Source organism: Calypte anna, chromosome 12, assembly GCF_003957555.1.
Source record: "Calypte anna isolate BGI_N300 chromosome 12, bCalAnn1_v1.p, whole genome shotgun sequence".
Lineage (NCBI taxonomy): Eukaryota > Metazoa > Chordata > Aves > Apodiformes > Trochilidae > Calypte > Calypte anna.
Window position 1 is genome coordinate 856,378 of NC_044258.1, and position 14,158 is coordinate 870,535.

A 14,158-nucleotide genomic window follows, 5' to 3' on the forward strand; every position below is an offset into this window, starting at 1 on the left:
GAAATATCCCAGATTCTTCTGGTACACAAGTCATCTACTTTCCAAAATTAGGGGCACAACATACACTGAAAGTATCTGAGTACCAACTGTCAGTACACAAATGATCAAAGAAGTGGTTTGCATCATTACAGCATTGAGGGTCAAGTGGTTGGAAAACTTGAATCATTATGCACTCCTCCACAAACTGATGTTGTTTCTGGTTTGATGATGAGGGAAAGAGAGAATAAAGAACTTTGTTTTCAAGCTGACCATTAGGCTGATGTAACTGGGATTCTGTATGAGAACCAGGAACACTTCACTTGACTCAAAAATCAACCTAAGCTGCTGGTCTTCAGCTCTTTATCCAGGATATTCATTAGCCAGTATTATAGACTACTTTTGAACCATTTCTAAACTAAACATTTGTAGGTTATAAGAAGACACAAAATTCTCATTACCTTTCCCCCTTGGTCCTGGAAGAAATCATCCCACTTTTTCAGTAAAGACACCATGACAGAATTGTCATGGTACTTGATTAAAAAATAAGGCAGGGCTGTAACCCCCTCTTTCTGGCAAAGTTCATCATAAGCTTTCTGAAGTGCTTGAATCTAAAAGCAAAAAGACAACTGTAATCAACAGCTTAAACAGTCTTATACAGAAACACACAAGAGTTTTAACATCTGGAAAAGCCTCCTCACTCAAGTAACAGAACGTGCTGTACTCAGAAGCCTGAAAGCCCATTATGAACACAGTAAGTGAGAGCAAAAATTCAGGTGATATACAGGATTTGTCAATGCAAACTTTAAACAGAAGCACTACTGTCATTGCAACAAACTGCTCTTACCAGTAAGAAGAGTCAAAAACAGATAAAAATCCCATTCTGACAGTCACAGTAGCTTTAGCAGAAAGTAAATCTTTCCCTTTATTATTAAGCAAAGGAACAGTCTGATTCACTTTATTTTGTTATATGTATTTTCAGCATTTAGTTGAAACTCTGTGTTTGAATCATGACCAGTATTTCTACACTATTTATTGCTACAGACCTGAGGGTCTTCTGAGAACTAAGCATTCTTCAATTGGAAAAAAAACCAAAAATGCTTCTCACTGATCATGATACCATTAGAAGCCATTCAGGTTTTGCATTATTTTTTCCCTTTTTGTACTGACTATGAAAAAAACTGAGAAAAAACCCAGCAATTTCCTCCTAAAAAAAAAATATCTTCTGTATTCTGTTCTTTTTCATGTCCAATCATATATTGTGTTAGCTACTTTGTAACTGCTAATGACCTGGCATTTCCCAGAGGATGTAACTTTAAAAAAGTTTCTTAAAAATACAGTATTTTTGATAAACATAGCTATGTCTTCAGCAAGCTGAATATAAAATTAAAAAATTACAGTAAGTGCCTCTTCAAGAATTGTTTGCCACATCTGCACCTACAGGAATAAAGCTGAAGTGATGTTAAGCTGAGAGATTTTATATAATAACAAGAAAGAGGTAAACAAAAACCCCACATGGAAATAACTGAAGATTTCAAAAGAAATGAAGATTCTCAAATTAATTCAGCATGTGCTAAAAAATTATTACATTTTACAGGCCTCAGACTTCATAACATCTAGTATTTTTAATACCTGATTTAATGAGAATCTGTCAGTAAGACTCACTGGCTTCTGAATTATTTGTATTCCATCAGGGAAGCAGAGAGCAGGGTAGCAAAACCAGTAATAGAAATGGTACTTCTTTAAATCCTAGAAAAAAATTATTTCCAAAATTATGTAATAAACATAAAAGTCAATTACTGTTTGAAGTACTAAACATAATTGACTGATGATACTCACCACAGTTCTCTTAACTTCACAATGCTGTGTTTCATTATTTTAGAAAACAAACAAACAAAAATACTTCCATTCCCAGCATATATTTTTAAGATATAAGCAGACACTGAGTTTGCAATAGCTCAGGTTCTGTTAGCTGTAGCATTATTTATTAAAACACAATTTGTTAAACATGAAGCAATGGTTTTACAAATACCTTTAAGCTTATCAGCTGATCTTAAATATTTGTAAAACAATAAGACTTTTTTTTTAAAGAATAAGTCCTAAAATCTTTTGGAGCTTTACATGACAGTGTCTTAATAGACTTTTAAAAAAATGTTTTCAGAATTTTTAAGCTGTCTGAGAATGATCCTCATAACCTTAATATGCTAAGACTAATGCAGTATTTCTCCTACAAATGAAGGACATCATTTCCACTAGGATGGTTTAAACAGGAGACACATTACTGTTACTCACTGCGAATGTCAGCAGCAGGAACCTGTTCAGGAGCATTGGGTTCTCCAGAGCAGCTCCAGATTTTATTGATTCCCATATCTGTCATAGAGAGAAATAAAATACCAAGGCAGCATGAGGACAGCTGCAGGAATCCTTAATTCTTCCAGCTGCCTTAAAAATATCACAATGGACACTCCCAGTAATCCACTGCAACCTTTTCCTAACTGATCTCACCTGTGCTATTGTCTATGCAAAAAGGATTCTACAGGTAAGACATCCACTCCTAACAAAAAAACTGTGGAAGCTGCAAAGTAAGAGCAACATTAGTTCAGGGATCAGGCATGGACCATCAAATGAAACAAACCAAACCTCATGTCCAGAAGTCCCCCATGTATATGAACTATTAACATTAGCACAATATAGAACATGATGTGATTTCAATATAGCCTTGTATTGCACTCTCATCTTTTTCATTTATGGGGTCTGTAAATACCAGATATGCGAATAAGCCACCACCAACTTTGACCAAAAAAATGGAGACTTGCAGGAAGGTAGTACACTGCACACTGCTGAGAAACAAAAATATAGTGTGAACCAGACCAGCCAGACCTTTGTCTTAAAGATAAAAATGGGGAAAAAAAAACCATGTAAGAGCAAACAAAGCATTCTGACAGCCCCAGTTTTCCTGCAGACAGATACTGCATCACACCAAACACTGGCAGAGGAACACAAAAAATTCTTAGCTTTGAGTCCATACATGCATGCAAACTTTGCCACTCAATGCCAGCAGGCAGGCAATCAATCTAATGAAAGGAATCAAGGACTGGGCCAAGTGAAATGTCTCAAAAAGGAAAAGGTTACCATAGCCTGATTTTTACTTCTGCCCAAGCCAAGGCATTTAATTCAGTCACAGTGCAAGCAGACTATCCCATTCCAGTGTCAGGTAGCTTCTTCTTGCATTATCTCAGTCTTCTGTCCATTCTGGGTCCATTCCCTACCACTTTGTCACACAGATGTACTGCAATAATCTACAGTTTAGACCAGACACTCGCTGGTTTCTGGGTATCAAGACAAATTTTAAAGCTGTCTACAGAACTCAAGTCCCTGGCAGCTTCAACAGGACTGAATAGTTTAAAATGTGGCCTAGCAGAACACTGAGTGAAGTCCTCCAGGTACCATTAGCTCCTTCCTACTCTCTCGCAGATGATTTAATTTTAAATCTTACCTCATTTGCTTCTTTTTCCAGAAGTGATTTCTTATCACAAGACTTGAAAGTCTCAAAAGTGTTGGTATTATACAAAGTTCCAAAAGCAGGACAACATCGTGCTGGTATTGAAGAGTTCCTGAATAAAAGAAAGAAACCTCTGGGCATTGGATATTAATGCCTTTAACAAAATCAGCAGTTGCTACCCTGTGGTGTAAGCTTGCCCTGAAACTGTCAAATGACAAAGGACATCAATAAAAGTTAATGACAGTTGTAATAAAAACATTATGATCATAATGTTTTACTGAAAATGGATCACTACAAGAACCTGTGCAAATACATATCTATATTATGACTAAGCTACATCAGGTATCTCTATCACCTTTAGCAAGGTGGCACTACACCATGGAAGACTTTAAAATCCTATTCAAATATAATCTTTCCATGACAAATACTATTTTCCCTAAGAAAAAATTAAGACTGAACTTTAGGTGTCAATATTTCATCCATGTAAAGTGTCACTCAGCTACAATGTAGTGTTTAAGGCATCCCCAAAGAAGCCTAAAACAGGCAAAAGATCGAGTAGATTTTACAGTTTCTAACATGATCAGCTGGAGAAGTTGCTGTTTGTACACACCAGTATATATTTTCCTTATTTTTCCATTAAAAAACCTACAGTAGTCCCTAATTTATTTCACTGACTCCTTTGAAATTATTCTCTCAAATTGGTATGTTTCTGACCACTCTGAAAACTCAAATCTAGCAAAAATTTAAGTTACATAATAAATACATATGATGTATTTTCCAAAAACTTTGAAAGCTAAAAGAGAACTCTTCAGGATCATCTAAACTGACTGCCTAAATTACAGAAACAGAAGCACAGAAAGTTACCACAGGAGGAGGAATAATTAAGCACTACATAAATGGACCTTTCATAATTTTTGCCATAACATTTGAGAAATCAAATACCCTGGTACCATCCGTTTTTATCTCATCTGAAATTCCTGTTCCCATTGGCAAAGCTTTCTTTCAATTAGACTTTGCTACACATGCACTCAGTATCATACATCAAAGTTCTTATTTAAGAACTATAACAGTGTGTCTTATGAAATTCTGTCAAACTGCACAAAACCTCATCAGGCTCTTAACACTGTCATCAAGCAAGGCAGAGAAAGTAATTTCTGTGATCTAAAACTTTGTGATCCATCAACTTAAATAAGACACCAACTACAAAGACACCTACGCCTATATTACTTACACTAATTTAGGTATTTACTGAGAGAAAAACCATGTGGAAAAAATATTTCCCCTCTTTTCTCACCTCATTTTGCTGTGCACACTGTGCAGCTTTGGTTTACTCTCACTTTGGGGGTAAAAGCAAAAGTAGAAAATTCCAATCATAAAGGTCAAATATTTGAGAAGATATTACAACGTAACAACTAAGGAATGCAAAAAGTATTGAGATATTCTAATGATGAGTACTCAATAGATAAAAACCCAAGGAAAAATTTGACCAGAAGTCAGTTGACTAGAATCTCCTCCCTTACACAGAAGAAATACAAAAAACAAACCAAACAACCAAACAAACAAACAAACCCAAAGGTGTTTTATGAATATACTACTTTACTACTTCAGACACAGGGAGCTACTGTTTGTCACTTAAAGCAGTCTCCCCACTGTTATAATGTTCATGAAAATCTGTGTTTGATGAGGAATTTTATATACCAAGTAATATCTATTTTATAGTATACATCACAGAGGTACTGTTATGCAAGGAAGTGTCTTCACATAACAAATGAAGGTAAACCACAGTATTGTAAACCACTTACATATCAAAGGCACTAAACTCCAATGTCAAGCGAGCTGGCAAACCCAAAGGATCACCTGGAGAAAAAGCAGCAACATTCTTCTTTTAAACTGCAATACACTGATTAACTTCCCCCTTTTTCTTAATGTAAGCTATAAATCACCCACAGACACAACAGAATTCACAGCTCATCCAGCAGTGTTTTCTAAAGTTTCAACAGCTCCAGAAAGAGGAATCACAGGAAAACCCCAAAGTACTAAGCAAAGTGTTCAGTTTCTACCTACCATTGTAGTAGTAGCCTTTGATAACTTTTGGGGTCTCATCCAGTCGGTACTCGTTGAGCTTCCTCTGGGTTAGTTCGTGCCAGAATCCTGCATCCAAGGCACTACTGAAGGGAGCAAACTGCAGCTTTGAGATTCCAGGCTCTACAAGATGGTGCACCTCATTACTGGCAGCTGCCATGACTTTAGTTAATAGTTGCTGTTAAACTGAATTCTGCAAAAGCAGATAAGCCTGGTAAGTACTTACTCAATTGACTCATGACTACTCTCTTGACTACTACATGACTACTACTCTCTACATACTCTTTTTAATACGTTTTGTTGGGTTAAGTCTAAAAAGCCTTACTCCTCTGAATGTTTAAGCAATGCCAGTTTTTAAAATCACTGATCAGAGGTCACTTCTGAGCCAAGCAAAGTCCTTCCAATATCTTGTAAATAAAACTACAGAACATAAGAATATGTTCTGCTTGGCTAAGCTGCCTAGAAGGATCTGATCTCCTGACAGATGTCCCATGATTTTTTATATTGCTTAGGATACTACATCTGAACTACTCAACTGTACGTCTCAACTACAACTTGCACTGAGCTGCCACAGATGAAAATAAATTTCTAAGCCCTGTATCTGCATTCCTTCTGTTATCTAGATACCTGTCTAAAAGCCTGTGAGCACTGTTGGAGTTCTGGTGGCATTTAAAATCAAACTAGCATTCCATTTAGCTAGGTCTTCACTCTCAGCCTGTGGTGAGTTGAACTCTCACAAGCATTTACAAATTAACAGGTAAAGCTAGGAAATGGAAACTAAAACCAAGACAAGTTTTGTAGGCAGCAAAGGGCAAAGCTGAAAACATCAACTAGAACTTCCTCAGCAGTTGCACCAGCAAATGAATGCCAATTTGCACTAGCATAGAATGTCAATGTGCTGTACAAGTCCAGATACTTCCTTGCAGCTCTTCTCTCCCAAACGGAGAATGCATGAGAAATTTATCTTTTTTTTAAATAACCCAAGTCCCTACCCTATAGTGGCTGAATATTACTATTCCTGTAAGCACCTGGTCTTCAATTTACAACTTACAAATTTCAGATTTTTAGACACTACCCCAGAATGAGGAGCAAACACCTAAACTGGGCTACCATAAGCCTCTACTAGGCCTAATGGCCCCTTTGCAGCAGCATTCACTTCACGTTGAGTGTGACAGCTCCATCTGCTTATTTTCTTGAAAATTCATTAAATAAAAATGTTGCCTTAAAGAATGCCCTTCACTTACTGTTGGCATTCCTCTTCATTTCTATACCTACACATATTAATATGTATGTTTCAGCACATGGAACACACCTCAATGAGAGGGAAAATCTTATTAGCCATTTTCTTCTTTTTGATTACCTAGCTAAGAAAAGCATGAATTGTGCAAAACAAGGACTTACTGTTTACTTTATTACTTATTAAAATAAGTTTTTTAAAATATTAGTTTTAAAACTCCTCAAAAAGATATGAGCATATGGTATTTATTACAACACATCCATCTGCCAAGCCAGCAACTGCTGTTTTCTAAGTCCAGAAGGGAGATAAACAGCTACTGATGAAGGTATAGTACACAATGCTCATCAAACCAACCATTTAAATGCAAATCATTCCTTCAATTAACAAACTTTTGAAGATCAAGTGCCTTGTAGTTAAATAGCTTGCGGAACACAACTTCATGTGATTATCTTTTGTAACTGATCCTTCCCAATACCTGTATTTTATGTACAGAAAGTCAAAATAAGGTTCCCAGATCAGCTGTTATCTGACCCCAGTGTAAACACACATACACACCACAGTTTTCCTGCACTGTAGCTTCAACAGTTCCAAGTTTATTCTCCTGTGAAGTAACTTGCGCAGCTGAGCTCATGTGCTTTTTTTTCATGGTTTTTGGAACAGGAGAAGGAAATAAAAGGTAATTTTAATTTCTTAGTAACTGCCAAACAGCCAGCTCTTCTCCAGAAGAATTTCTGCATCTTCACGTGCATCATTAATTAGTTAATTTGAGAAAGTCACTCATGCTTTTCCTCACATACTTCCTTAAACCAAGCCTTCAGTGTAACCCAGCCATTCCTTCTACATACAGTTTATACACTTTATCTCCTTCTAGTGTAAATGCTTTCCTTAATTGCTCGTAAACTGTGGAATGTCGTTTTCTGGATATAATAGGCTTGAGGTTTTCCCTGTTTTCCATTGTGAAAGCTCTATGGCTCAGTCCTGGCTGTCTTGCTTTAACTGGCCTATTGCAAACAGCCCATTTCGCTCTCTACCCGCCCCTCTCCCCCCCGTTTGTTTTCATTAGTTTTAGCAGCAGCTGGAGTTTGTGGTAGTGTGATTTCTGATAGCTTACTTTAAAAAACTCAGAAATCTCTTTTCATTAGCAAGAAAAAAAAAACAAAATCACTCAAGTTTCTTGAAACTTTGCAACTACTACAACTACTAAGAGCTGCGTGCCGGTTTCCTTCCCGTTTCTTTCCTCACACCAGAACGCGGCCCCCGCCACTCGGGTCCCACCCGCCCCGCCAACTCCCCCACCCCGGGGCTGCCTCAGGGCCCCGCTCCTCAGGACTGACCCCTCCGCTCCGCACCGCTCCGCACCGCGCTGCCCCCGCCCGCCTCTCCTGACCGAAGCCCTAGCGGGACACAACGACCCCGAGGGCCGCGGCGGGGATGGCTGTGAGAGGGCGTGAGGGGGTGCGGGAGGATGCGGGAGTGTGTGTGAGGGGGAGTGAGAGGAGGCAGGGGCGTGAGAGTTTCTGTGAGGGAACGCGGGGGTATGAGGGGGTACGGGGGTGTCAGTGAGGGGTATGAGGGGGTGCGGGGGTATCTGGGGGAGGTGTCTGAGGGGGGTCAGGGGTGTCTGTGAGCGGCGCGGGGGTTTCTTTGGGGGTTGTCTGTGAGGGTTGCGGGGGTGTCTGCGGGGGGGCGTCTGTGGAGGGTGCGGGGTGTCTGTGGGGGGGTGGGGGTTGTCTGTAGGGGGAGGTGTCTAGGGGGGGTGCCTGTAGGGGGTGGGGGAGTGTCTGTGGGGGGGGTGTGTCTGTGGGAGGGGGGTGTCTGGGGGGAGGGTTGTCTGTGGGGGGATGCCTGTGTGTGTGTGGGGTGCCTGTGGAGGTTGCGGGGTGTCTTTCGGGGGGGTGTCTTTGAGGGGTGGGGGGGTGTCTGGGGCGGGGTGTCTGTGGGGGGGGGGTGTCTGTGGGGGGATGCCTGTGTGTGTGTGGGGGTGCCTGTGGGGGGGGGTGTCTGTGAGGTGCCCGCCGAGCGCCACCGGCACGCGCGCCGCCCCCTCACCAGCTGTCGCGCGCCGCGCTCTCCGCATTTCTCTGCCGGCACCGCCGAGTGACGTCTCGCGACCCCGGCTACGTCATGGCGGCGGCGGGAGGGGCGGGGCGGGGGCTGGCTCGGGGCGGTCGCTCGGTTCTGTCAAGGGAAGGAGCTGCGCTCTTCCCGCCCGTCCCGGGAGCGAGAGGGCAGTGCGGCGGGCAGAGCCCCTCTGTGGAGCGGGAGGCAGGGCGGGATGCGGCCCGCTCACCTCACCTCACCGGAGGTTGGGATCCTGTGGTGGAGCGGCCGTACCGCAGCGCTGCCGTGGGGCGGGTCCCGCCCGCTCCTGGGCTGCGGCTGTCCGTAACGCGGGGCAGGCGCGGCCATTTCACCGCTCCTGGCAGCTCTGAAAAGTGAGGCGGAGCGAACTAAAACTGGATCTGTCCCTCGCACTGCGGCGTGAACCTGGAGGAGGGCGCTGGGGTGTGAATCCCCGCGGCTGTGAGGCATTAACCGTGAGGAGGCTGAGTGTGACAACAGCCGTCAGGTGTGTTTCCCTTCCCTCAGCACACCTGTGCCTGCAGCTCCCCCAGTGGAAAGGGAGATCGCAAACCCACAGGAGGCCCGAAGATGGTCACTGAATCGTCTGGGGGCTGGAGACGTGAGGCTTGGGCAGCTGAGTGTGGAGAAAACAGGTTACAGGGGAGGTAAGGGAAGCCTTACAGAACCTACACTGGAGGAGATGTAGCATAGTTCTTCTCAGAAGTGCACTGTGAAAACAGGGAAAACTCTGAAGGGAAAAAAACAACAGGGAACAAAAAAACAACAGGGAAAATTCTGAAGTATCATATAAAGAAAAAAAATGTCTGCTGTGTCTGGTTAGACACTGGAACAGGTCCTCAGAGCGACTGTGTAATCTCCATGCATGGGGACTTGACTGGACAAGCCTCTGAGCATCATGCTTTAACTGCAGTGTTAGCCCTGCTTGGAGCCAGAGTTCTGACTAGATGGCATCCAGCAGTCCCTGCCAAAATCCAAAAATCCAAAAAAAATGTCCCTTCCAACCTAAATTTTTTAGAGGAGTCTGTATTGATTTTTGCAGGGCTAGAATACAAAACAATCGTTACCTCTCTAGACAGTTTATGTCTTTTACTTATCAGGGAAAATAAATTTCTTAGAGCTGCTTTCTATTTTGGAGCACACAACAATGCTGTAGCACCCATATTGAAGGAACTGCCAGCAAAACTGGGAGAAAGCCTCAGAATAAAATCCACCGGCCAGGTCACCATGAGCAAGGTCACATAAATACAAGTGTTCAGGCAGCATTAGAGGGAAATTTTCATTGCTGATAATTTTTTACATTGATTATTTGGAAAGGGGACCTTGCTGTAGAGCATGGGCTGATTAGACCTTCCAGGAATTCCACAAATAAAAAAATATATTGGAAGACACTTGGGAAGTTTACTAAAACAAAATTATAAGGGATACAGATACTGTTAAAAATAAGACTGTTGGACTTAGCAGGTGCCAGCATGGTGTTAACCACCACCATCCACAAATATCCATCCCTTCCAGTGGGAGCTCCTCTGCATTTTAACCAGTGGAGATTGCAGACAACAATTTTGTAGTAGTCTGGTATGGGTGCTCATATGTATATAGAGCATAGATCTCACATTTGGTTTTTTTGTATTTCCATTTTAGACTCTAAGATGACCATGTGAAAGGGATCTGTTCTGGTGTTAGGTGTGTATCACTTTTAAGGATAAATTTGGTAACAGCAGAAGCTACTTTCATGAGCTATTTCTCACAGTAATCATTCTGTTTACCATCTAATTCTTCAAGCGACAAATGATTTAATGAAATTTAATAATTCTGTCAATGTACTTAATGAATAAACAGAAGTGGACACATATGCATAGTATTTAAACTTGGCATTTCCAAATGAACTAATTCTCATCTTGCTGGAGGATATGCATGCCCCGAGACTTTAAAGTGTATTCTTACATCTTTAGGGACTGAAGCCATCCCAGCTAAGTTAGGAGAATAGTTCTCTAGCACCCCTGCTAGCTGTGGAAAGACACATCAACCTGCAGAATTTGGGACCTGCCCTAGAACTATTCAGAGGTGCCTGCGGTGCTTCTATATTAATATTTTAGGACTAGAAATGCATTTTCAAAGTGGATCACTCATTTTCCTTTATTGTGCTACAATGAAGTACATCAGAAATAGTCTCACAGAGAAGGTAATGGAGTCCTTTTAGATGATGGTATCAAGCCAAAATGTGCACCTACACTAATGTTTCCTTTCCTGAGTGCTACATTTCCTGAAAAAAAAATTTGAGGAAAGAAACATGTACTAATTGGCAGAATCCACTTGCTAATTGCACCCCTCGTTTAATAAACTTCCATGAGGAGTATTTTCTGCAGAAGCCCAGATGTCTTCTCATTACCCACTAGATGTCACCATTGACACAGAAAAGAATGTGAGAATATATTTTTTTTTGCCTCGTAAAAGCAAGGTTGGTGGTTCTCACCACACCTTAATTGAAGTAGAATTCCAGTCCAAGAAATGTGTTATGTTCTCTGAAAGCTATGTGTCCTCTGGCCTTATTTATTAACTGGAAGATGCTGAAAATATTTTACGGGAAGCCACACCTGGAATCTTCTCTTGAGATTCAGCCCCATGTGGTGGTAGGCTTCTCCATTCTTTACCCTAATTCCTTTTTCTCTACTTCTCTTTTCCTCTGCTTACCCAAAACCCGTTGAATTGCCTATTCAGTAAATAAACTGATAAATCCTCTTAGGTACCTTGCTAATTTAATTTAAAATAGACACTGTCCTCTTTTCCTATTTTATTATTATCAGAGCTCTGAAAATCCCACTATGACAGCTTCCCCTGTCTTTATTATTAACACAGATACAGTTCAAGATTGTGGCTAAAAATGAAGGGAGATAAAAAACACTGAGGCAGCTTTATTTGCCTTGGTCTAGCTGTACTGTGTTTGAATGTTCTTTTAATTGTACCAGAGGTGTTACATCACCATAATCATCAGAATTTTCAGAACAACTTTCAGGGATTTTGTTTAGGTTGCTGATTCACGTATTAATACATTTTAAAGTCAGAAAATGCAGTTGTTGTGATTGAGGAGATAGATTTCTTGATAGCTCTGAGTAGCCCCTGGGTGAGCCCATTTCAGCAGTGAACACTAATTACTGTAGCTGAGTTAGTATGCTGCTTTTTTGATTCCTCAGGGCTCACCTAAATTACCATCCATTTTGGCTAGAATTGCTCTTCCATATCCCAACAGAAAAAAAAAAAAAAAAAAGAAAAAAGATCATAGTGGTGTGAGTCTGAGCAGCTGTTTGTGAAAGGCCATTGGAGTATATCCTATGTTTCAAAAACATGCTGCTTTGTAGTCCAAAAGGTGCATTTTCCTACTTGTGCAGATATTGTTCCTGCACTGAAAAACTTGTCTGCATTTTGGAAAGAATTTTGCTGCTTCTATATTCTCTCTGTATTTTGCCTTTTCCTCTCCTAGATTTCAGTTCCCTAATTGCACTTTTTTCTGTGTGCTACTTGAGACCAAACTCAACTAATCTCTGAACCCTGTATGACACACTGAAACAGACTGACTTTAAGTTTATTCCTTTAATAGATTTTTTCCAGCTTTTTAAGATGCAGCAATATTAGGACTTCATGTAATACTGAATACTTTAAATACAGCTACTGACATTCAGGTGTTTAATTCAGAGAGATAAAACTGGCAGTAATACTCAGCATTTAATTAGTGTACTATATCCAAAATTATGATCATCATGCAAATATCTTGTGTTATATTGTTACTGTAAGTCTTGTCACAGTCACTTTACAAAATAGGCATGTGGCACAGAGGGACTCTGTGTAGCTTAAGATCATTAATTATGAACACAGAACTCAATTTCTCCTCCAACCATTGAACTACTATTTTCACTTCTGATGCAATAAAGATATTACACAGAACTTCCCATCAGCTCTCCCCATCAAGTTCTTGACATACTCAGTTGCAGAAGCTCCAGTTCCATCAGAAGTCTGTTGTTAAGCTAAGCAATATCAGAAGCTAAACATTCAGGAAGGGGTAAATTGATCAGCACAAAATGAATGGGAGGACAATCTGTCTACATTGAACCTTTAGGATGCCTCTAATTATCCTTCACAAAATGTATGGAGGAGATTTACATAAACTCACCACTGCATGCAAATATTACTTTAGCTGTTCAAGTTATCTGGTTCTAGGATTTCTTAAAACTAATATACTCCACTTTGAGTGGCTGCTCAAAATGTTTCTCTCACTTACTTCCACAGCAGAAGAACTGGAATGAATGCTGTGCTGGGGTCCCACAAAGAAGGTGGTACATGGTCTTGAGATATGCAGGTAACACAGGTCCTGAGATCTCTTCTGCCTCAATTCTCCCTACTCCTCAGTCTGTGTACCTTTTATTTATTTCTGTGTGATTGTTGTTTGAAGTTGTAAGCTTCCTAATGGTAAACTGAGATATATGCCCCTCTGTACTTGTTTGCTGAAAACTTTATTCCTTTGGGAAAAAAAAATCTATACCTGACCACAGACAGGAAGAGGAGATTGATTCCTGTTGTGTAACAGGGCATGTCTGGTTTTGAGAATTAGTACCTAGGAACCTGTTAAATTTGTTGTTAAATCAACAGCTGAACAAGTGAGCACCCAAAGTTGGTAGAGTGATCCTTAGCTTCAAACTTCTCTGCTGAGGCTGCCTCCAGGTTTCCCAGATAAAGCTGTTTTTACAGATGCTTGTCAGCCAAGTTGTGGGTGAGGCTGTAACATCAAAGCCAGCCCACCTTTGGCTTGTATACTGTACTTCGCTGTCTTCCTGACATGCTTTCCATCCTGAAGTACTTCACTATTGTGTGTTTCTCCTGAAATATTTTACAGCACTTACAGCATGATTTATAAAATAAAATATAAACAATAGGAAAGGTAAACATACTTCATGTATTTTATTTTCCGTTTTGCAAGCTTGAGTTGTTGCTCATGAGTTTGCCTTATTATAGTAGGAAAAGTTTGCCTGTTAGAAGGACCTATGGATGAGGACTGGTATTGCCACTGCACACTAATGTTACTCACCAACTTGTAGGAAGAAGAAAATATGTGTAGTCTATAACCAACTATATTCTGTATGTGAAACAACAGCACACACTTCCTGAGTAGACAGTGAGAGTATGCTGAGTGTGAAAAGTCTTAGCAAAACTTCCAGGATATAAAAATGCCTTTTTTTTTTTTTTTTTTTTTTTGTGAAGTTAACATGTACAGAAATAAATGAAGCAAG

The 14,158-nt window shown here is 40.6% G+C and overlaps 1 protein-coding gene across 1 annotated transcript in view; it reads right to left on the minus strand.

Moving 5' to 3' along the window:
* ATG7 (autophagy related 7) overlaps nt 1-8,934 on the minus strand; it is a 98,826-nt gene extending 89,892 nt beyond the window's left edge. The window contains exons 1-7 of the mRNA XM_030458383.1: nt 8,847-8,934; nt 5,543-5,753; nt 5,281-5,335; nt 3,473-3,590; nt 2,269-2,346; nt 1,609-1,725; nt 438-587 (exon numbers count right to left, since the gene is read on the minus strand). Coding sequence (XP_030314243.1) covers nt 438-587; nt 1,609-1,725; nt 2,269-2,346; nt 3,473-3,590; nt 5,281-5,335; nt 5,543-5,720 — 696 coding nt within the window. The 5' untranslated portion in view covers nt 5,721-5,753; nt 8,847-8,934. The remainder of the gene's footprint in view (nt 1-437; nt 588-1,608; nt 1,726-2,268; nt 2,347-3,472; nt 3,591-5,280; nt 5,336-5,542; nt 5,754-8,846) is intronic.
* Between the last annotated feature and the right edge of the window lie 5,224 nt (nt 8,935-14,158).